Here is a 25,251-nt window from a genome sequence, read left to right as displayed (position 1 = left end):
CCTCAGGTAAGAATATCCACTGACCTCTTCAAAGCCACTGATGTCCAGTCACCTTGACTACATACTTTCCCACTCACTTGCAAGGAAGCAATTCCCTTGCCACTGCCCTCTTCCCTTGTACATCAGGGACAGCATTCCCCTTGTTCTAACTTGCCATCCCACAAGCCTACACACACAACATATCACTTTCCAACTTCCATCATCTTCAATGAGATCCTACCACCAGCCACATCTTTCCTTCCCCCTTCTGCCTTCAAAGATCATGCTCTCCAAACTCCCTTGTCTGTTTATCTCCCCACTGATAATTTCCAGGAACTTATCCCTGTAGCTATGTTAAGTGTACACTTACCCCTACATCAGCACATTCACCATTGAGCATCCTAAACAGTCCTTCAAGTGAACAGTATTTCCCAGGTGAATTCATAATCATTACATCTGGTGCAGCCAGATTAATGAGACCTGCAGTAGCTTGGGAGGAAAACTGTTTCATCAAGCACTTTTGTCTTTATGTCCAGAATCTCTCATTGGCCAGTCATTGTAATTCTACTGCCCTGTCCTGCACCAGCAGGTCAGTCCTTGGCCTCTACTGCTAAGTTGAGGCTAAATGCAGATAGAGGAACAGCACCTCTTGTACTGCTATCAACAGGAATTCTGCAGATGCTGGAAATTCAAGCAACACAGTTGCTGGTGAACGCAGAGATATTGCCTGGCCTGCTAAGAAGAGGTACAGTTGATGTTAAGGCCGAGACCCTTCGTCAGGACTAACTGAAGGAAGAGTTGGTAAGATTTTAAAGTGGGAGGGGAGATCCAAAATGATAGACGGGGGGGAGGGATGGAGCCAAGAGCTGGACAGGTGATTGGCAAAGGGGATCTGAGAGGATCATAGGACAGGAGGCCTAGGGAGAAAGACAAGGTGGGGGGGGGGGGGGGGGAGAGAGACCCAGAGGATGGGCAAGCAAGGGGTATAGTCAGAGGGAGAAAAAGAGAAAGAATGTGTATAAAAAATAAATAATGGATGAGGTATGAGGGGAAGGTGGGGCATGAGGGGAAGTTGGAGAAGTCAATGTTCATGCCATCAGGTTGGAGGCTACCCAGACAGAATATAAGGTGATGTTCCTCCAACCTGAGTGTGGCTTCATCTTTTGTACTGCTATGGTAGTCTCGTGATGGTATGAACATAAAATTCTCTAAATATCCTCTAGTTTTGTTTCCCTGCTCATATTTTCCTTGTCCTATTGGCTAGTTGCTTTCCTCTCCACACAATCTGCCTGTCACTTGCACATTCCTCCCTCCAGTTCTTGGTACCAACCCAAACATTCCTTATAAACTGAGCAGTCCTGGGCCCTAGATTCCAAGGAATAATTGCAGATGTAGCACTTTTTCCTGAACAAGGCCTTTAAAATGTTCTCAAATCTCTTCCTTTGCACCTTCTAATCCAGGGTTTCTCAACGAGGGCTCCACAAGAGGCACTAGGAATTCCATGGGAGGCTGCTATTTTTTCCAAAAAGCATTCTTTTAACTTTGCATGATGCACAATGCTAGCATTTGTAGTGGTGGGCAGAGAACAAACAGCCCTGTTCATAATCTCGCCAGAGGTTGCTCAGCCCAGTATGGCAGTGTGCAGTAGGACCATGTTTATTTGGTAGTCCATTCTTGGTTTCTGATGCAAGATAGGGGAGGTCATTGATAATTGGGAGTGCTGTTTTGTGTGGAGGGAGGACAGTAGGCCAATGAGGAGCATGAAGTGTTTCCTAAGCATTAAATGGACTTGTCCAACTTGGGCTGTGACATCAGCCTCTGTCCTGAATCCTCACCTCCAATTTTCTGACTGCAGAAACTAGGTCGCTTAGCAGGCATTTTTCATATGAACCAGTTGAACAAGTCTCTGCAAAGCCCTGGAGAAAATGTTTTCACTTCAAGTGACAAGATTTTTGGAATTAAGGAAACAATCTTTGGAAGAATGGTGTTGCAAAAGGAAATTTTAATGTTTTCACTGCTGCTTGCAGTTGAGAGTGAGGAAGGATATCAAAGTCTCGAGTGTTACTGAAAACTGCCTGGAAGAATTGCAGAACAAAACTGGAGGACTATTTTTCTTCCCTTTCAACACAAGTGTATGACTGAAGAACTCTTTCTCTAAATCTTCTCAGCCTGAACTTTGAGAGAAGAGGAACTTTGAGCTGCAGTCTGTGCACTTGAGATGAGATTTACTGAACTGCCCCTGAAGTTCTGGACTTGGAAAGAAGAGTAGCCTGCCATTCATAGGAAAGCAATGAACATTTTGCTGCAGTTTTTAACTTGCATTGAACAAGCTTTTTCTTGTTTAACAAGCATCAAGAGCAAAATCATCTCATTTCAGTTGAAGGTGAAATCTGTGCTTATCTCAAGTCCAACCCAGAATGGAGAATTTGTGCAGCAAAAACAAGTGCAGATTTCACATGCTAGGCCTATGTTTGAGCCTGATCATGTCATTTAGTAAGAATGTTTTTTCAAAATCTTATATTGGAAAAAATCTTGGGCTATATTTATTTTGCTTTGGTTTATGGCTTTTAGTAGCTTTACTATTCAATGTTGCAATAAATTTTTATCTTGTAATAGCATTAAAATCAATTTAAACACTTCAAATTAAATCTACTCAGCCTTAGAAAAATTAAATCCATTTTGGCTTAAGCTAATTAACAAATTATGTTTGCCATGAGTTTTTAAATTTAAGGGAAAGAAACCTTACTTTCAAGAAAGGTAACTTAAGCTTTACTACCTGCTTTTTCAGGAAAGGTTGGCTAAAATTTTATTCTCCAAGAGCATTAAGAATTTTAAGATTATTATCACACTAATTTACTGAGCTGTAAATATAATTTACTCAGGAGTTCCTGCTAATTGAGTTCCTCCAGGGCAAAAAGATCAAGGTTGTATTAATCCCTTGCCATAAAAGCACCTTAAATAGAGCTACTGTATTAAAATTCTGAAGGCCAACACAATTAAGACTTCAGTGCCATGGATTATCTTGTTGGAGAGGACAGTTCATTAATTTATCTTCAGTATTTTAAGGATGTTGGAGACAGTGGTATTTCACCTGCTGCGGCTATGATTTCCAAGCCACAGCATACAAGAGGGAACAAATCACTGCTGTCCATGAGACCATGAACTTTGCTGTATTTCAAACTTGTCCTTCAAATACTTTACCTTGGATCTAGAGGCTCTTCTGGCAGAATAGACAATGGCAAGTTGTCATTGATATCTGCCCTCACTAAGCATTAGCTTGAGGCAGACATAGGTGGCCCATGTTTTACAGCCTTGCCATGCACTTTTATTGTCAGTAGAGGGCCTTTGTGTTGAGCAAAATGCCCATTCTCTATGCTTAGAGAATGTATAATTGACTTTTAGCTCTGCCTCTGAATTAACAAATGTTGCCTCTTTACTGTAAGATTTGGGTCTGCAATGTAGTCAATTTAACAATTTTCCATTAGCTTGGCTCCACTCCAAGATGCAACTCTGCAGCAAGACTGATAAATGCTGGTGACACTGCAGTCTTCCCTAACATTGGTATGCACTGAGATTGCCTATTGAGCCAATGTTTCTAATTATGATGCAAAAAGGTTTAACAAGCAGGCTCCACATTCCTCTCAATTCAAGGTTGAGAAAGATTGCTCCTATAGTAATTTTATTTTCTGTCCCTGCAGGAAGTAAACTAGAAAGCAGTTGGCATAACTTGGGTGTCAATTTTGACACCTGTAAGTAATCTCATGGAATGTGTGGGTTTCTTTCCAGTCCAAAAATGTACCAGTTAGTAAGTTAATTGGTAATGTAAACTGTCCTGTGATTAGGTCAAGATTAATGTGGGGGGGAGGGAATAGTGCATCTTGAAGGACCTACTCCAGACTATCTCAATAAATAAGATGCACTAGGCACAGCTCAACCTTCTGCAAATCCAAATTTCAGATTTATTTCAATTTTCAAAAAACAAAATTGCCAGTGTCTGACCCAAAACAATAAATTCTTTCCACAGATGCTGCCTAACTTTTGCTCAAATATTTCCAATTTTTAAATGGTTTTAAATACTGATCCTTTTTAGAATTTGCAAGCTTATAAATTATCAAAACTAAATTCCTCATGGGGGTGGTTGGGGAATGTCCTCAAAGACAAGGGAGAGGAGAACAATCAGAAAACAATTGTCTCCATAGACAGTGACTGCAGTGCAATAAACTCTTGCCAGAGTGCTGAATTCTGCTCAGCCTCATCTTTTTGGACCAATGTCTGGAAACTGCAAAACAAATGAGTAGTGAATAGTATTAACAATATACATTAGTGAAGCTGAGCATAAAAATAGCATGTCAGCAACCAAGTAATGTACTATATGCTCCCTACTATCCAACAATTGCAAATAAATTGCCTATAATATCATTGATATTAAAGCCTCAACTTGTCTTTTATATTTATTTTACACCACTAGTCAAAAACAATGAGATGACTAGTGGGGAACAGAAGGGGAGGGGGGAAATTACTAGAAGGGAAAAATCTGTTCATGCCATCAGGTTAGAGGCTACTCAGAGTTGCTCCTCTGCCTGAGAGTGGCATGTGGCACAAGAGGACTAGATGACATTTCTTGATAGTTGGGTAGATTACTACTTGTACTTGTGACCATCAATTCCTGAACTTCATGCTCATCAGCCAATCATCCTCCCCTCCATGCAAGACAGTATTAACCACTTATCAACAGCCTCCTCCATCTCACATCAAAAACTGAATGGACTCAACCAAATAAACATTGTCCTACTGTGCACTTTCATACTGGGCTGAAAAACCTCTAACATGGTTGCTAATGGGGCTACTTGGTCACAGCCCACCACTGAGTGCCAGCATTGTTTTCAAAAAATGATTATTTTTAATCTCTCCCAGAGCACCTAGTGACCTCTCGTGGAACTCTGGTGGAGAAACCCTGTTCCAGACAGTGAATCTTAAATTTTCAGATGTCCTTGGTGGGGAGGATTTTTTTCATAATGGAACTGAATCTACAATCCTAAACATATTCTGTTTTATCCTGTGCATTGGAACCTCCTTATCAGATAGCTATGTAACCAGTCAGAATGCTCTCCACAGTACATGATATACCAAATCTCCTAAAACTCCTAATGAAGCATTGCCACTGACATGGCTTCTTTGTGACTGTATCATTGTGTTGAACCCAGGACAGTTTATTTGAGATGCTAACACCCAGGAACTTAAACTGCTCACCCTTTCCACCACTAATGCTTGGAGACACAGCCCATTCCAACCAGTACCTCTGGAGCAAATGACCACAAGTGATGGTGGAGACCTCAAGGTGCCCCAGACACTTCCCTGGAGTAACCACCGTAAAGTCCCATTGGTGGCCATCCACCGCTGACCTCGGAAATCAAGCCCAAGGCTCGGCTGGAGCAGAGGCCTCCGCAGCTGTAACTCGGTTTACGGACTTGTTTCAGCCAGGAGCCCAGCCATCTGGGAGTAAATGTTGGTTTTGGGGCCCGACCCAATTGACAGCCCAGGCCGCTGGCAGCTGGAAGTGGCAGTGGAACCTCCCCTGTTACTCGGCCCAACCCAGAGCATCTGACAAACACGACCCACCAATCGATTGCTGCAGGATGTGTCCACCAACTGCAAAGTGCTGACAACAATGCACTGCATTGATGGAAAGATGCAACTACTTACTGAGGAAGTGTGGGAAAAGAGCTGGGCTGCTGGTCAGATGAAGCTGAGGGGCTTCAGAGTCCCTATGCCCACCATCCTAGCTACTGTGCAAGCCATAGAGAACAAGGTGGATGATCTTAAAGGGAGACTCGCCTACTGCAGGGAAATGCAGAACTACTGTGTATTCTGTTCACTGAGACCTGGCTCTCCCCTGCCACCCCCCACTGTACCATCTGACCAGAGGGATTTTTGATCCATCGGATGGACCACATGGTGTCTTCAGGCAAGACAAGGGGAGGTGGTGTCTGCCTACTGATCAACACTGCATGGTGCTCGGACACAGTGGCACTGACAAGCTCCTGCAGCCTGGACCTGGAACACCTATTGAAGTGTCATCCCTACTATCTGCCACAGGAATTCACCTCAGTCATACTGACAGTGGTCTACATTCCCCCACAAGTGGATGTGGAGTGTGCTCTAAACATACTGTATGCCAACATCAGTGAACTTGAGACCAGGTATCTGGAGGCTTTTCTCATTACAGCTGGGGACTTCAACTAGGCCAACCTCAAAGGCATTGCCAAAGTTATACCAACATCTCCTGCTCCATTAGAGGCCCGAATATACTTGATCACTGCTACACAGCAGTCAAGGATGCCTACAGTTCCATCCCACGACCTCACTTCAGAAATTCAGACCATCAGCCTGTACTCTTCCTGGCTTACAAACAAACTGAAGCGGGAGGTCATGGTGTCAAAAGTGTCACGTTGGATGGAGGAAATGGATGAGGTCCTCCGTGACTGCTTTGAATTGGTGGACTGGTTAGTATTCAAGGACTCGGAAGCTAACCTCTGAATATGCCTCAACTGTCACAGACTTTATTTGGAAATGCACTGAACTGTGTCTTGCAAGATGATCTGGGTATTCCCTAACTGAAAACCTTGGATGAATTGAGGCCAAGTCCCTTTTAAAGGCTACAGCTGCTGCTTTTAGGTTGGGGGATACCAGTTGCTACACAGAATCCAGGTGTGAACTCAGGAAAGCCATTAAGGGTGCCAAGAGGCAATATCGAGCCAAGTTGGAAGCCCAGGCTAACGAGGGATGCCAGAAGACTATGGCAGGGTCTAAATGAGATCACTGGGCACAAAGAAAAGGCTGGGAATATCAATAACTATGGTGCTTCTCTTCCTGGTGAACTTAACGTATTCTTAACATAATGCAAGATTTGAACAGAAGAGGAGCATCCCGCTCCCTCTGGATGAACCGGACCTGCTGGCATTGAGATTCATCGTCACCGAGGAGGACATTAGAAGGGCCTTCCTGAAGATGAATCCAAGGAAGGCGATGGGCCCAGATGGTGTCCCAGGACGGGTTCTCTAGGCCTGTGCAAGCAAGCTAGCTGGAGTGTTTGCTGACATCAACTGCTCCTTGCTTCAGTCTAAGATCGCCTCGTGTTTTAAGAAGGCAACGATAATCCCATTGCTGAAGAAGAGTAAGGTGACATGCCTGAATGACTATCGACCTGTGGCTCTGACATCAATTGCTATGAAGTGCTTCGAGAGATTGGTGATGGCACACATCAACCACAGCCTACTGGTCAGCCTCAACGCTTTGCAATTCACCTACCAGAGCAACAGGTCAATAGCAGATGCCATCTCTCTGGCCCTACATTCCTCAGAACACCTGGAGAATAGACGCATGCGTAAGGCTCCTTTTCACTGACTACAGCTCTACCTTTAATACCATCATTCCAAATAAACTAATTCCTAAGCTCCAGAACCTGGGCCTTGGCACTCAGATCTGCAGCTGGATCTTCAACTTCCTCACAGACAGGACCCAGGCTGTTAAAATAGGGGACAAGCTCTCCTCTACAATCACTCTGAGCACCAGTGCCCCACAAGGCTGTGTACTTGGCCCCCTGCTGTACTCACAGTACACAGTACCATGCTGGTGTAGCCAAGTTTCCATCAAACTCAATATGTTTGCTGATGACACAATTGTAGGCCATATCTCAGGTAATGATGAGCTTGAGTACAGAGGAAATTAAGAACCTGGTGGCATGGTGCAAAGACAATAACCTATCCTTCAATGTCAGCAAGACAAAGGAATGGGTTGTTGACTTCAGAAGGAGTAGTGGACCGCATGACCCAATTTACATCGGTGTGCAAGTGGAACAAGTCAAAAGCTTTAAGTTCCTCGGTCAATATAACAAATGACCTGACTTGGTCCAACCAAGCAGAGCTCACTGCCAAGAAGGCCCACCAGTGCCTTTACTTCGAGAAAACTAAAGAAATTTGGCGTGTCCCCTAAAACCCTCACTAATTTTTATTGATGCACCGTAGAAACCCTATATCTAGGGTGCATCACAACCTGGTATGGAAGTTGTCCTGTCCAAGACCAAAAGAAGCTGCAGAAGATCGTGAACATGGCGCAGCACATCACATAAACAAATCTTCTGTCCTTGGACTCACTTTACACTGCATGCTGTTGGAGCAGAGCTGCCAGGATAGTCAGACACAACCCACCCAGCCAACACACTTTTCATCCCTCTTCCCTCTGGGAGAAGGCTCAGGAGCTTGAAGACTCATACGGCCAGATTTAGGAACAGCTTCTTTCCAACTGTGATAAGACTGAACAGATCCTAACCCAGATCTGGGCTGTACCCTCCAAATATCCAGACCTGCCTCGGTTTTTTTTGCACTACCTTACTTTCCATTTTCTATTTATGATCATTTAAATTTTTAACATTTACTAATTTTTACTATTAATATTTGTAATCCAGGGAGTAGGAAGTGCAGAATCAAATATCGCTGATTGTACATTCCAGTATCAATTGTTTGGTGATAAAGTATAACCCCTCAATGAGAACTGTTGTGTTCTCCTAACTTCCCCTTCCTGAAATCTACAATCAATTCTTTGGTCTTGCTGACATTGAGTGTAAGGTTGTTGTGAAACCACTCAACCAGTTGATCTTCCTCACTCCTGTATGACTCATTATTCATGTCTGAGATTCTGCAAACAGTGGTGTCATTGAGAATTTATAGTAGCTGAGTAAGCCAGGATAAATTGATAAGTTGGGAGTTTGGAGTTCAGAATGTGCTGCTGGGCTGGAGTCGCAAGAAATTTTGCAGATGCAGGAAATCTTAAGCAATTATGCTGGAGGAGCTAAGCAAGTCAGGCAACATGTATACAGTCCTGATGAAGGGTATCAGCCTGACACTTTATTTCCCTCTACAGATTGACTTAAGTTCCTCCAATATTATAGGTGTTGCTCTATGGGTATCTTTTAGCATATAAAGGACTAACTTAATGAGCGAACAAACTATCAGTAGTAGAAAATTAGAGAAATTTTCCTTCTAAAGAAGGTACTTTACATGCTGTGGCTCAGCTGCTTTGCTATTGTAAACATGGCTCAAGGTTAATTGTACAGGTTAGAAGTAAATTGTATTGTGAAGTTTGTATTTTTTTTATTTGTGGTGCTTTGTATTGTCCTAACCCCTGTTGGGACAAGATACAGTATGAGAAATTGAAAAAGTTTCACTCAGTATGGTAAGTCAACATATTGATGTCATGACACATGATGCTGGAGATTGTGATAAACTGAAATAGCCTTTCTATCCACGTTGAGTCAACAAATTTCACCAATAAATGTCATGTTGTAGCATTTGTAAATTATGGTGAAATTCAAGATCACTTCTGTTGCAAAGAGCTGCCTGCAACAAGCAATGGCCAAGGTGTATTTAATGTTTTGTCTTCCTATCTGGAAACAAAAGGTCTGGCTAGGAAGAACTGTTGGCTTCTATATTGATGGTGCCCTATCAATGGTTGGCTCCATGAGGGGTTTTCTTCTTTAAAGGAAAGTCTTAACATTGTCACAACACTGCTTTCTTCAGAGGTGCTGGTGTCAAAAACTCTTGGGGATGAAATGAAGAAAAGTTTTGGATGATGCTACAAAAATGTTTAACTTTTATTAAACAAAGACCAGTTCATGTGTATGTTTGTATAAGAAAAATCAACTGAAAACCTGGACAAAGAGCACACAATCTCTTGTTACATACAGATCTGGTGGCTTAGAGGAAGAGTTCTCAACAGGGTGTTTGAGCTGAAAGGTGAATTGCAGGAGTCATTTCAAGAAAACAGTAGGCCAGATTTTGAGTGCTTTGAAGATGAAGAATGGCTGCAGAAACTAGCCTACTTAGCAGACTTTCATTGTATGAACTATTTGAATAAGTCTGTGCAAAGACTTCAAGTGACAAAATTATTGGATCTAAAAGGAAACTAAATTTTTGGAAAAATCATTTTGGGGAAGGAAATCTTAATGTTTCTGCTGTGCTGCTTTGGCTTGAGTGAGGAAGGATATTAAAGCCTAGAGTCTTTGAAAACTTGTTTGCCTTGAGTTTTTAAAATTTATGAAAGGGGAAGAAAGATTAATTTCAAAAAATGGAAGCTATGCTTAGTTAAAGGTTGGCTAAAAATTCATTCTCAAGAGCTTTGACAATTATTTTGGATTATTATATCTACAACTTACTGAACTAATGTGAGCTGCAGATATAATTTTTATGCAGGGGTTTCCTGAGTCCTAAAAAAAATTATTTCAAGGGTTCCTCTAGAGCAGAAAGGCTGGACTAGAACATGCCCACTTCTCATTTTAACCAATTTCCCCCTGGGATCAATAAAGTATGACTATTACTACCATCAGGGAGGAGGAACAGCCTGAAAACCCACACTCCAATGTTTTTGGGTCAACTTCTCCCCTTCTGCCACCAGATTTCTGAATGGTCCAGGAACTCTTACCCCACTATTCCCTTTGCACTTTTTTGTAACTTCTAGTAATTTGCCACAAAATTCACAACATACATCAATAATAATAAACAAGATTCTGATTGTTTCTCTCTCAGCTGACTTCCCTCCCTGGTTGGATCCAACTCTCAACTTTGATTGCAGTGAGAAAACAAATTAAGGCACCTGGTGACAATAGCAATAGTGGCAACAAAAGTAGCAATTTTGATTAAAGGCCATGGGTGTAAACTAACTAGATGAGTACAACCACCTATCGGAAAGGAGGCCACAGCCTCTCCCTATCAGTTGCAGAAATGTTCATGCTAACAATGCCTGAAGACCCCCTCATGAACAGGGCATCTAGCCTGAGTATAGTGCATGTACCTATTGTGAAAATGACCTTCTGGTTTCACTGCCACCTGCCTGCTTGTACTCCTTCCCCTCCCCTCTACCTCTTCTGGCTTCACCCCTCTTCCTGTCCTGATAAAAGGTCTCAGTCAAAATGTTAACAGTTCATTCCCCTCCACAGATGCTGCCTGACCTGATCTCCTCTGCCATTTTGTGTTGCTCTGGATTCCCAGCATCTGCAAAATTTCTTTTATTTCAGTTCTAAAGTCATCTCTAATGTTACTGCCACTGGCTTGCAGCACTGTTCAAGAAAATTGCCAAGAGATGTCATTAAAACATCACTGACCAAAACTCATTTTTATGCAAATTGTTTCTTGCAAGGTTGTTATACAGAAATCAATAAATACTATGGCAAATTAGAATGTGGGAGTCCTGCAGCAATGGACTTTGCTGACTTCCTACCTTCTACGTGACAAGTGAGCAATGGGGAATACTCTGCACTTGTTGGACAACTGTTGCTTCAACAATGCTCAGCTTGATTAAATTAAGATCCCACAAAAACAGCTCCCCCTCTCCACTAATGCCAGCAACCCCTACTCAATTCTTTGACTAACACTAAATTTTCAATCATGCATTTGACTCAGACATCAATGACTTTGTCAGTTTGCATATGACACTATGTAATCCAGAGACCTTTTGTGGTTCTGCTTAATTTGGACCCAGCTGCTCACTCCCTTGGCAGTATCTCTTTTGGCTTCACCCTGGATGGTAAACTAGATCCTACCCTTCCTGTACCAAACTTCTCTTCTGCCCAAAGGAAAGGAGCTTGGTATGGCAAGAGCAGGATCTAGTTTACTCTGGCATTAGGCAGATAATGCTTCTGGATTCATGCTAGGAGATGTAATGAACAGTGTCTCCACCACCCAACAGAACTGCCTTTTATAATGACTACCCCAATTTAAACATCTCATTACTGTGGTCAGTTTGCTCAACCTCCCTGCAGTCTTTGCACTCATTTATGTAAACTATAGGTGCAGCCCAACATGTAAAACATGCTGTCTAACCTGTTGAACAACATACAAGGGTAGTGGCTACTTAATTGCTACATTCTGTATTCCCATAAACTACTTGTCCCTATCCATTGGCCAAAACCACCCTATTTGCATTAGCCATACTAACAAATTTTACTGGGATCAACCCCTGCAAATGGCAGCAACAAAGTAATCTATTCCTCTTTATCACACAATTAACTGTGACTGTAGGCAACGTCACTCATTTTACTGCAAAACTTGTTGAACAGAAAAGTGCCAAAAACCTATAATGAAACTCAACATTCATGCTCTATATTTCACTTCCAAAACATCCAGAATGTGAGCAAATCACCTTGTCTCCTGCATATGAGATTTTTCATACAAACCCTTGCTGTATTTTAGACTGCAGTTTCCTCCCCTTTACTGGTTAAGATGACCATACAGGGATGTGTATTGTCTGAATCGGGTTTTCAACTAGTTTAGCTGTATTTTCTTTATGCCTTAGAGTCTCCCACACCACTAATTAATAAAGATTTGCAGGCAAGAAGAATAAATCTTTAACGAATGTCCTATCTTGAAAGTAAAGGTCTCCTGGGAGATGTCAATTACATTTTTTAAAAAAAATAAATGAGAACAACCTGTTAAGTGCTCTGCTGTCCTAGATTGTTTTAGCTGCAAACCATATCAAATCATCTGATTTTGTACTTTGTTTTGAAATCAGTTGTCCTTCCTTTCACCTTATATTTGTTCTCTAATCCAAACCATGCTTGCCCTGTTACAATTATTTTTAAGTGCTACACTGACTTGCATTGCATCCTGTGTTCCAGATAAGCAGGAATGCATGACAATGAACTTTTACCATAGCAGTTTCCCTTTGTGACACTTCATCAAAATGGATACAGATATTAACTTCAAATGGCTTCTGATTCACTCAATACCATAAGTTGTTAGCTGAATTGTGTATTAATAGAACTTATTTTACCTGTCAAATTCTGACCTGAAGTAATCTTCCCTACTTGTATATAAGCCAAAACTTTCTGAAAACATCTACAATTTCTAATGTGACTTGGGAATTTTCTATTCCTACTTTTGTTCTCAATGTTAGATGCTTAAGCATGTATAACTGCAAGACAGTGGAGTGGTGAAGGAAGGGTGTGGTTGTAGGAATGAAGCAGGAGACAGGAAAAGCTTGATCACTATGCTCAGGCCAGACAGTACAAGGCAAATAAGGGAGGCAGACTGGTCTTTCCTCTCTGGAGGGTGGGGTGTAGGAAATGGACAAGTGGGCACAAGGGAGGCCTATAGGATGGGAAGGAAGGGTATGCTAAGAAAAACATTTGTGTAATAATAGAAGAAATACTTAACCATCAACTACAACCTTCCTCTGAGGTTTCAATCACTAACTATACATCACAGGGCTCAAGTTAAAAGGTACCCAGGAAGGAGCTGAAGAATGGATTTAGGAGAGTTAGCAGGGCTCATGAGAAGGCCTTGATGACTAAGATTAGGAAAATCCCAAGGCACTTGACATGTGAAGACAGAGGCAATACAGAAAACAAGCAAGAGCTCAGTGTCAAATGCATGTCTTTTGATTGCTTCCAGGGAAGGAGTTTGTGAGCAGCCTTTTGCTGTGTTGCTCACTCTGGCAGGTGGGTAGGCTTCTCTGCATTCAGGTGGTAGCCCTCTTTTGATGTCAGAGGATGTTACCATGGTTCTGTGTATATGGATTGGACTATTGTACTTATGGACTATGAACTTTTTCTAGACTTGTGGTTTTATTCTGTTTTTCACTTGTTCCTTTTCAATTGTTCAGTGGAAGGGGGTTTGGGGATTGATGTTCATGTTGCATTTTGAGTGGGGGGGGGGATGGGTTTGATGTTTTTCTGAATAACTTTAATGTCCTTTGTTTCATAGCTATCTGGAGAAGACAAATCTGTGTATAATGAACCTTTAAACAGGAGGATGATTAGAGTGAGGGTAGGCAAGACCGATGAGGGATAAGAGGAAATGTGTACCTGGAGTCAAGAGGTAGGGAAGGTCCTTAATGGATACTATGATTCAGTATTTGCCAGTGAGAGGGACTTTGTAGGTGAGGACAGAGTACAAAAGCCTGGAACATATCAAGGTTAAGAAAACTGTTGGAATTTCCGGAAAAACATTAGTATATAAGTCCCTGTCCCTGGATGGAATATACTACAGGTTACTATAGGAAGCAAGGGAAGAGATTGTTGAGCTGTTGGGTAAAAGGTTGTATATTATAATGGGACATCAAGTTGTAGAGCTCAGCTGAGAAGAAGCAGACTGAATTCAATTCAGATAATTGTGAAGTGATACCTATTGGAAGGTTGAATTTAATGGCAGGATTCCTAGTACTGCAGGGAAACAGGGATCTTGGGGGTCCATATCCATAGATCTCAAAGTTGTCATGCAAGATGATAGGATGATTATGAAGGCATTAGTCAGGTATTGAGTTCAAGAATCAAAGATAATGTAGCTCTAAATATATGGTTAAACACTTGAAATATTGTGTTCATTTCAGGTCACCTAATTATAATAAGGATGTGGAACCTTTAGAGGGTGTAGAGCAGATTTACCAGGATACTACCTGGATTACAGAATGTCTGAGGAAAGACTGAAAAAGCTAGGGCTTTTCCCTTTGGGGTGAAGGAGGATAAGAGGAGATTTAGTAGAGGTGTGAAAGACTAAGAATAGATGGTGGACAGCCAACACCTGTTTCCCATAGTTGCAATGGCTAATATGAGAAGTTGCTTTTAATGTGATTGGAGGTATAGGAGGGATGTCAGGTAGGTTTTTCAATTAATGCATGGAATGCACTATTGGGAATGGTAGAAGCAGATGCATGACATTTAAGAGTCTCTTAGATATGCACATGGATGAATGAAAATAGACAACTACATGGGAGGAAAGTCAGATTGATCTTGGAGTAGGTTGAATGGTCAGCACAAAATCATGGGCCAAAGTCTCCTCTTCTGTGCTGTCTTCATTTTGCATGTCATCCATACAGATTATTTCATCACATTGGTGAAGGTAATTAACACCACCAATGTTCACAAAACCATGCTTTGTGTATCCTTGTAAACCCACTGCAGTTCCATGTCACTGACCTTCACAACTGTTTTCTAAGCCAAGGTAGCACCTGTTTCTCAAGGCCTGTCAAACAAGAACCCCTCCCCCAATCTTCAGTCCAAAATAATACTTCACATTTTTGAAGGAAATGGTGGAATACTAGTTCTCCCAATAATTTCATTACATGGCATTTGGACATTTTACATATACGTTTTCTTAGATCTACAAGAATGCTAGAAAGAGTTAATGGGAGGGGAATATATCAAGATATTGAAAATCTTAGTGAATCAGTTCAGTAATTTTACTTGAACCTGATTGGTTAAATACTTGAAGGTAATTTATTTCAGAGCTACAGAGATGAGATTGATGTATTGGTATACCACAAGCATGTACATGGTGATGGGCCTAATGGTTTTCTTCTATGCAGTAACAACCCTATGATTCTGTTGCATGTTAATAATCATACAAAGCATCTAAGACAAGTTAGCAAGTAATAAAAATCCCATTTACTGCTCAATGGGCTCTCTGCATGAAGCAAGTTAGTAACAGTGCAACTGTCAAAGCTTAATGTCTTTAAGACTTTGTACGGAAAAGGCAACATTTAATAGTTGTGTTGCAAATTTCAGAGAAATTCTGCAGTTTAATTTCAACTGATTAGTCCTTTAACCAACATTGTACTAATACTTGCTGATTACACAGAGCAATGTATTTAGCATGTCTCTTGGTAGAACATCTCAGGAAATTTCAAGGAATCAATGATTCTGGCTAAAAGACAAGTGTAGATATCTGGACTCGGGTGTGAGGGCCTGTCAATGTATATTAAAATATTTCCTCTTCACCAGCCCCTCCCCACCCAGCTCTGAAGTTCTGCACAGTAAAACATAAGTAGCCACCAAACTGAGCAATGCCTATACCCGCTTGGTCACCGAGGCAAATGCAAACATAACCTTGTCATGGAATCAGAGTTCAGAAACATCCCCTTAAGTTCATTGCCACAATATTTGCTGCTCTAAAAACAGAGTGCAGGTTCATATTCAAAGATTGAAATGTTTGCTACATCAGTTTAGTTACCTGATCCTTTAATTTTGTTCCTTCCCATTAATTTCCATCCTTGCTCTAAATCTGGCATCCCTCTATGAAAAGGACCATAAACACAAGAATATTATTCAATGAGGCCCCTCTACCATTCAAATAGAAAATGACATCTATAACTTAATCAACCATTTCCTGTATGAATGGTGGAACAGTCTTGTCCATAATTCTAAATAACATGGCCTAAACTGATTTTATGAAGATTTCAACAGCTTCCCTCCATGTTCAACAGCCTTCTATTAGTGAGTCATTTCTTCCAGATTTCCAATATCCTTTGAAGCAGTTTTTTTGCATAAGCCTCAAACTAGTTCTAATTTTAGGTTAGCACATTGTCCTGAATTCCCTCAACATGAAGTTTCTTTACAACCACCTATCAAATCATTTCATTTTTTTGAACCTCAATTAAATCACATTTTCTATACTCAAGGGAATACAATCTAATTTCTGAAACCTTTCACATTAACACATTTAGCTCCAATATCATTCTAATTTATCCATTCAACCTGTCCAAAGCCAATTCAGAATATCATTTTCAAAGCACTCTACAAATGAATGTGGTTCCCCAGCTGCCATGTAACTAGATCTCAATACAACTGTAGAATACTTCCATCCTTCACACAATAAATTCATTCTGATGCCATTTTCCAATTTAGAGGGGAAAACAAGTTATCCTCACCAATTATCTTCAATGAGATTTTAATTTAAAATCTTAACAGTTAAGATTACATTGTGAATAAAAATTCAGTTGTACTGCTTCATCTGTTCTTGCACATCCCTACCATTTTATTTAATGACATGGTTTTCTAGAGTTACCCATTCTATGTTGGTGGCAATGGAACTAAAGTGGTTCCACCAAATGGCAAATTAAAGAAATCTACTGAACTGGTTTTCAATATCCTGTTATTTCAAAGTAGTTATCTGTAAACCAACATGTGTGGCATGAGCTAATCAATTTTATCCCCCTCCATAGTTTACTTTGATCATGTGCAGTAGCCCCTCCATACCAGATGGTGATGCAGCCAGTCAAAATGCGCTCCATGGTGCGTCTGTAGAAGTTTGAGTGTTTAGGTGATGTACCAAATCTCCTCAAACTCCTAATGAAATATAGCCACTGTCTTGCATCCTCAGAAATATTAACACACGAACTTGAAATTGTTTGTTCTATCCACTTCTGATCCCTCTGAGGATTGGTCTGTTCCCTCATCTTGCCCTTTATGAAGACCACAATCAGCTCTTTGGTTTTACTGATGCTAAATGCAAGGTTGTTCTGGCAACACCACTCCACTAGCTGGTATATCTCACTCCTGTATGTCCTCATCCCACCTGAGATTCTGCCAATAATGGTTGTATCATCAAATTTATAGATGGCATTCGTGCTATGCCAAGCCACACAGTCATGGATATAGAGTAGAGCAGTGGGCTAAGTACACATCTGAGGTGTGCCAGTGTTAGGTCAAGAAGGCAGATGTTACCAATTGTGGTCTTCCATTTAGGAAATCAAGAAACCAGTTGCAGAGAGGTAGAGGCCCAGGTTCTGTAGCTTTTTGATCAGGACTGCTAGAATAATCATGTTAAACACCACACTATAAACAACATCCTGACATAGTACTTGTATTGTCCAGGTAATACAAGGTCACGTGAAGAGCCACTGACATCACATCTGCCAGTGACCTGTTTTGGTGATGCGCAAGTTGCAGTGGATCCAGGTCCTTGAGGCAGGAGTTGATTCTAGCCCCTCAAAGCATTTCATCACCATAGATGAGTGCTCCTGGATGGCAATTAAGGCAGTTCACTCCCACTGCTCTTCTTGGGCTCTGATGTAATTGTTGCCCTTTTTGAAGCAAATGGGAACTTCTGACTATAGAAATGAGGGATTGAAAAATGTCTTTGACTACCACCCTCAGCTTGTTGGCACAAGTTTTCAGAGCCTTGCCAGGTACTCCATTAGGGTCTGCCATCTCTCCTGAAGGACAGCCTGATGTCTGCCTCCAAGACAATCACAGGGTCACTGGAGGGCAGCAGAGATCCTCATACCTGTAGTTTTTTTTCCCCTTTTCAAACCCTTTAAGAAGTAATGGCCTGCAAACACTGACAGAGTTGACGTTGTCTCCATCCTCACCTGGAATTGTTTCCTGGCTCTTGAAACAGCCCTCCAAGTCATACCTGGGCCATCAGACTTAACTGCCATAGGTCTAGCCCTCCGCAGACTACAAACCTGAGTTCATTCACGGCTTTTGATTTAGGTGTGCACAGCAAGTTTTTGTAGAGAAAGGATCTAGTATATGACAAAAAAAATCCTCCCTGGCTTCTAGCCAGATACAGGTATTAATTATAACTGTTTCAATGATAATCTCTGCCATTTTCAGGGATGGTGCCTGTCTGATCAAGCAGCATTTGTACCCCCATAATTGTTAGTCCTCATCCAATCAGATTTCAGCTCTCCCACCTTGTTTACAGTTGAATTCCAGTTCTTGGAGCAAGACCATCTTTGTTTAAAAATTCTTTTCCTCTAGTTTTATTTCAATGGCTTCCATTAACAGGTGGTCTCAAAAGCCATTGATGCAGCACAGTAGTTTTGTGCCAATGTCAATCCTGTGGTCATTGCGAATGCAGTGTTTTTAGCTACTGCTGAATTTTTTTCCCCCCCCTTTTCCCTCCAGGTAATCCAAATGGATACACCTGCACTCCCTGATGTGGGTTTCCAGTGTGCGTCCCATCTGGACAATATACATTGCTCCACATTCACAAGGAATCCTGTGAGTTCTCGTAGGCACACTCATCTACACAGGTTTTAATGAAGCCAGTGACAACTGTGATGTACTCATCCAGCCTCTTCTAGTGCAGTCCACCAATTCAAAGCAATCCTGTAAGCATTCCTGCACCCCTCTTGTTCATGACCTTTTTGGTCCTCACTTCTGGTTCTGTGGTCTTCAGTCTCTGCCTGTACTCAGGGAGTAGAAGTATAACCAGTTGATCAGACTTTCCAAAGTGTAGGTGTGGAATAGCACAGTAGACACTGGTGGTATAACAAGTCCAGTGTTTCCTCTGGTACTACAAGTGATTTGTTAATTATTTAGGGATTTTCAAGTTGGTTTGGTTTAAAATTCCCTACATTCATGAAGGCATCAAGGTATGCTATTTCATGCCTGTTGATTACATCACTCAGATCATCTAAAGCTTGTTTGATATTGGCATGAAGTGGTGTGTGTATGTATGTTATATCTACCAAAATCATTGAAATCTCCCATGGCACAGGCAAAATGGTAGTATTTAATTACTAGGTGTTCCAGGTCTGGTGAACAGGAGTGGGACAGCACCACCATGAGGAATTGATTATGAAGCAAACACCCCTACTCCCCAGCCTTTGGCTTTAGAAGACTCAGCAGTCCTTGATGGTGTATTGTGAACCCGCTAATCTGAATTCCTGTCCCTCTGGTACAGCACCCTAGTTCTAGAGATCTTCAGTTGTATTTGTCAAAGACTACACTTGCCAGCATGATGGTGGGAATTGAGAGTCAAGAAACTTTTTAATATAAATGCAACATTAGCCAAGCTTGACAACCTTGTTTCTACTGCTGTCTTAAAGAGACAGTCTGCTGGCCACAGTCCAATCTATTTCCATCTGTTTTGAGCTGCAATGGATTGTACAATCTCATTAAAACATTGTTACTAACTGTACAGAGCTTGGATGTAGTTGTGGTTTTCAGCTGTAGCAGGCTGAAACAAGAATATTTAATAGTTTCCATCACAGCTGGTACTTTGAGTCTCCTTTAATTTGGTGCCTCAAAAGAAAGATAGTTATGGGCAAGGATAAAATTGCATCTTGTGGGAAGGTACTAAATTGGGGGAGGGCAAATTACAACAGTATAAGATGACATGAGTATTTGGGCATTGTTGCTTTCAGACAAGTCTACATCTGCCATGTGACAGTTGTTTAAAGACATTAGGAAGCTCATGATCAGCATGTCACAGTAAGGACAAGGATGGTAAGGGAACTTTAGGTGACCTTAGTCAGGAAGAATAAGGAAGGTTTGGGAAGCTAAAATCAGATTGGAACCTTCTGAAACAAAGATGGCAAGAAACTACTTCAGGCCAAAACAGACATTTGTATTGTTAGCAAAAAGATCAAGATATTGCCAAGACACTATATTATGAAAGAGGCTAAGGAGAGGTTAGATCCACTTGAAGGTAAAGGAGGAAATTTGTCCTTTAACTCAAAGCAAGTGACTGTAATAAATGCTTTGCTTAAGTATTTCTCTTCAATATTGAAATTGAACCTGCATCCATCACTTCCACTGACAACTCGTTCCACACTCTCACCACCCCTAGTGAAGCTGTTCTCCCAAATGTATCCCTTAAACATTTCACCTTTTACCCTTAACCTCTAGTTCTAGTCTCACCCAACAGCAGTGGAAAAAGGCTTGCTTGCATTTTACCTTGTCTACACCCCTTGTAATTTTGTATGTAATTCATAATTCTCCTCTCATTCTTCTATGCTCCAGGGAATAAAGTTCTAACCTAATCAACCTTTCCCTATAACTCAGATCCTCAAGTCCTGGCAATATCCTTACAAATTTTCTTTGCACACTTAATCTTATTTACATCTTTCTTGTAGATAGATGAAAATCCTCACACTACTCCAAATTAGGCCTCACCCATGACACCACATCAAAGGCCTCCAATCAGAGTCCACCATCTATCACCATTCTCTGGCTTCTCCCTCAAAGCCAACATCTAATCCAATTTACTACCTCATCTTGAATGTGGGACCTTGTCAAATGCCTTGCTAAAGTCCATGTAGACAATATCCACTACCATGCTTTCATCAACTTTCCTTGTAATTTGCTCAAAAAACACTAAGATTGTTTAGAGATGACTTACCATGTGCAAAGCCACCTTGACTATCCCTAATCAGTCTTTGTCCATCCATTTTAAGGTATTCCCTTGAAATACCTTCCAATAACTTGCCTACTACTCATGTCATGCTCACTGGCCAATAATTTCTTGATTATTCTTAATACCTTTATTATACAACAGAACAACATTAGCTATCCCCCAATCCTCTGGCACTTCACCTATAGCTAAGGAAATGCAGCTATCACCATTCTTGCATTGCATCTCAAATTCTGCCATGAAAGCATGCAGATTTTTAAATTTATTCTTAAATACTAGGGTAATGCCAAATTTATCATATAGTAAATAAAATATGGCTGAAGGACATTTACCTATAACGGAAATATGACAGCCAATTTGCAAACAATGCAGCACTGTGATTAACCAAATGGTTTGCTTTAGGAATGCAAGATAAATAATATTGTAAGAAGATCCTATTCCTCCAAAGTCATTGGATCTAACAGAGACCATGCAAAGGGTAAGCCCTCTAACAATATAGCCTTCCATCTTCATTGCACAGAAAAGTAAAGGGCAAGACATTAGAAGTAGAGCAGAGAAGGATTTCTTCCCCTGGAAGAAATTGTTTCAGGAATGGTGGCTGGATTCTAGAAGGCACTGCCTGAAGGGCTAGTGGAGGCAAGTAATTTCACAACTTTCAAGAAATATTTAGAAAGCCCTTGAATCACTGAATACTAGGTACTAATGGATAGTCTATACACTGAGGCACACTTCCATTACTGTTTAATATGATTTTATGACTTGATCACTAAACAGAACCTTGAACCAACATCTGCCTAACTTAGTCAAGAGTGCTGTTGCAGCAGGCCACTACCAAAACCTATTTTTAAAAAAAAAACTTGTTGCCCTGTCCAAAGCACAATCAATCTGCTCCCTGGGCCACACAAACACCACTTTGCAAGTAGCAGTGAAGATAATGAAATGCCCCAAGGCTATTGACTGGTAAAACTGTGCAGCCTCATCCTATTTCTGCCACTGGCTGAGCAAAATTGGCAGAGAGCCCTGAAAAATCAAGCTCTTCAATTGCTGCTTCTACTGGTTCAGTTTATTCATGGCGTACAACTATAACTCCACCAATGCAACTACCTCCATCTATGCCACTCTTTAAATATTATTAATTATGAAATGAGCAACAAGAATAGAAACAACCACCATTTTAACACTTTATTACAACCAGTTCTCCACAATAATTTAGATGGCAAAGACAAAATTTCACTTATGAATCCTAAGTACTACCAAACTATGTCAGGTTGACTAGGATCACATTTAATTCATACAGTGCATGTTACAAAAGTATTCAACCAACCACCCACCCCCCCACCCAAAAAAGTCTGGAAGTTTTCATATTTTATTGCTTTACAACACTGAGTCATAATGAATTTAAGTTTTTTTACACTGATCAACAGAAAGACACTTTCATGTCAGAGTGAAAACAGATCTCTACAATGTGATCTAAATTAATTACAAATATAAAACACAATAATTGATTGCATAAGTAATCTGTCAATACCACTAACTCCTGCTGAAATGTTAGTGTGAAGCAAAGAGAGAATCATGTTCAGCTTATTACACAGCCCACCTAGGATAAGGATTGGAGTAATAACCCTTAAATGCTGGAGGAACTCAGCAGGTCAGGCAGCATCTATGAAGAGGAATAAACAGTTGATGATTCAGGCTGAGACCCTTCATTTGAAGTTTCTATTTGGATTGTATATGAAGAATGTGGAACCTCAGTCCATCAAGGCTCCCTGCACTCAGCAAAAGCAGCAATGTTTTAACTGAACAACAAATAAAATATTAGAGGTGCTTTTTTTCCATGTATTTTATGAACTATCAATTATCAGAATATAATTTTTGACACTCCATCAAAACTCTTAGCTGAGGAACCTTAATTTTTCAACAGGGCACTTCCCCCCCCCCCTAACAATTTGTAACTTTCAAAATGGCTCATCCAGCAGTGACACAGACACTTATTATTGTTGGCACTTGTAACTTGGACTGGAATGTTTCCAACTAAATCTACACAATGTTGTAATAAACTTTACATGGGCTATTACAGAAGTAGCATTATTACAGCAAGTCAAATACTGAATCAGTATTATCACAAAGGGTCATGTATTTACATAGCACGGACACAGACCCTTTGGCCCAACTCACGCTTGCTGACCAAGATGCCTATCTATACTCATCCCATTTGCCTGCTTTTCAACAATCTCTGTAAACCTTTCCTATCCCCATACTGTCCATATGTCTTTTAAATATTGTAATTATATTCCCTCTATCAGCTCACTCCATTAACCTAAAAACCTTTTACGTGGAAAATCCTGCTCCTCAGATCCTTTTTAAATCTTCCCCTCTCATCTTGAAGATGTGCCTTTAATTTTTTAAAGACTCCTTATTCTGAAAAAAAGATTAGTATAGATGAGAATAGATAGACATACACCTTCACCACTCTATCTACTGTGTTACCAACTCCAGGGAACTATGTACTAGTATCCCAATGTCTCACTGTTCAACACCCACCACCCCAGGCTCCACCTTTTAACATGCATCACTTTACAATTATCTTAGTTAAATTCCATCAGCCTCTCCCTGCCCTCTTTCCTAGTTGATCTAAATCATGTTATGACACTCACAACACCAATTTTGATGTAATCTGCAATCTTACTAATTATGCCACCTCTATTCTCTTCCCAATCTCTAATACATCTGATAAACATTAAAAGATCCAGTGGCAATCCTTAAGCCTGATTTATACTTCTGCATCAACTCGACATGGTAACCTATGCAAGTGACTGACTCGTGTTGTAAGCATTTATACTTGTGCATTGGTGTGTCTGCGTTGCTCTACAATTCAGGCATGTTGTAGTCTTTCTCAGGGTAAACAAGTTTAAAGTGAGTGTCTTTTTTCATAAAAGCGAACTGTGTCCTCTGTAATTTTGGAGGTCTGTAAAGCTTTATGGAAAGCATTGCAGCCAGAGTCCCTTCCCTGCCCTTCAGTCGGCCAATGGGAAGCTATTGCAGCGTAGGAGGAAATGCAATGCTACCCAGCGGACCAATCACAGTTGCTGCGACGCACAGTTAGATTTTGGGAGAGGTGCACGTCAGGCTCTGGCATAGGGATCCATATCAGCTCCGCACAAGGTTTGCGGCGACGAAGTATAAATCAGGCTTTAGCACTCTACTGGTTACAGGTCTCCATTCTGAAAAGTAACCCTCCACTACCATTAAAACAATTTTGGATTTGATTTGTTATCTCACCCTGGATCCCATGTATAGGTCCTCAGCAGGTAATAACAAGGTTCTGTTCCCAAGAATTGTTCATAACCCAAGCAGTTGCAATGCAGAAATCCAGATGCCCAGCCATGTACTTAAATAAAAGTATAGGCCAACCAACAGCACACTATAGTTAAACCAGGGTGGTTAACTCAACCATTCGGATTTCTCTACAAGATGGAGTTCCCACACAGTGGAAAATGCCCGTAACCCCACAGCAGGTCGCAAATCCATCCCACCGGTCTCTCAAACGCTTGTTTATATGTACCTGCTGTATTGAGGTTGTTAGTTCATAACCTGGGGAGGACCACTATGATAATCATCTGGACAAGCCCATCATGCAGCCCTTGTCAAAGGCCTTGCTAAAGTCCATGTAGACAGTGTACAATACGTTGAGGTCACCTCCACACAAAAAAAAAATCAATTGAATTTATGAGAGCAACACACAAAATGCTGGAGGAACTCAGCAGGCCAGGCAGCATCTATGGAAAAAAGTACAGTCAACGTTTCGGGCCAAAACCCTCAGCAGTACTGAGGAGTGTTGAGGAGTAGATATAAAAGATTGGGGGGGGGAGGGGGGGGAAGAGAGAGAATCACTGGGTGATAAGTGAAACCAAGAGGGGGAGGGATGAAGTAAAGAGTTGGGAAGTTGATTGGGGAGATGAAAGAGAGGGAAAAGGGGATGGGAATTTATGCGACATGACTTCCCATGAACAAAGCTATGCTGACTATTCCTAATCAGTTCTTGCCTTTCCAAATGCAAATAAATCCTGTCCCTCAGAATCCCTTCCAGTAACTTCCCCGCCATTGATACAAAACTAATAAGCCTGTTCTTGCAGCCCTTCATAAATAAAGACACAATATTAGCCACTACCCAGTTCTCTGCTAACTCATCCATGGCTAACGAAGCTACAAAATTCTCTGCTAGGCCTCCAATAAATATACTTAAACTGTACTACATCAGAAACAGAATTTTCCATACTAAGCAAAGGAGCAACGAGTCAGCATCAGGATTGAGAAGCAACAAGCTTCATAACTTGCACAGGTTCTTAAATAGATAGTAGCA

The 25,251-nt window shown here is 41.0% G+C and overlaps 1 protein-coding gene across 3 annotated transcripts in view; it reads right to left on the bottom strand.

The window, feature by feature from the left end:
* The window catches only part of bmpr2b (bone morphogenetic protein receptor, type II b (serine/threonine kinase)), a 307,325-nt gene that overhangs the window by 268,223 nt on the left and 13,851 nt on the right, over window positions 1–25,251 (bottom strand). Inside the window, exon 1 of one of the 3 annotated variants that reach the window (XM_072261207.1) lies at window positions 15,978–16,034. The exons of the other annotated variants lie outside the window; for them this stretch is intronic. Within the exon in view, the coding sequence (XP_072117308.1) occupies window positions 15,978–16,005 (28 nt within the window). The 5' untranslated portion in view covers window positions 16,006–16,034. Of the gene's footprint in view, window positions 1–15,977; window positions 16,035–25,251 lie in introns of those variants that run through there. 3 annotated transcript variants of the gene reach the window in all.

Source organism: Mobula birostris, chromosome 6 (assembly GCF_030028105.1).
Source record: "Mobula birostris isolate sMobBir1 chromosome 6, sMobBir1.hap1, whole genome shotgun sequence".
Taxonomy (NCBI): Eukaryota; Metazoa; Chordata; class Chondrichthyes; order Myliobatiformes; family Myliobatidae; genus Mobula; species Mobula birostris.
Note: the sequence above shows the minus strand (reverse complement) of the source record. Positions and strands in the feature narration are given on the sequence as shown.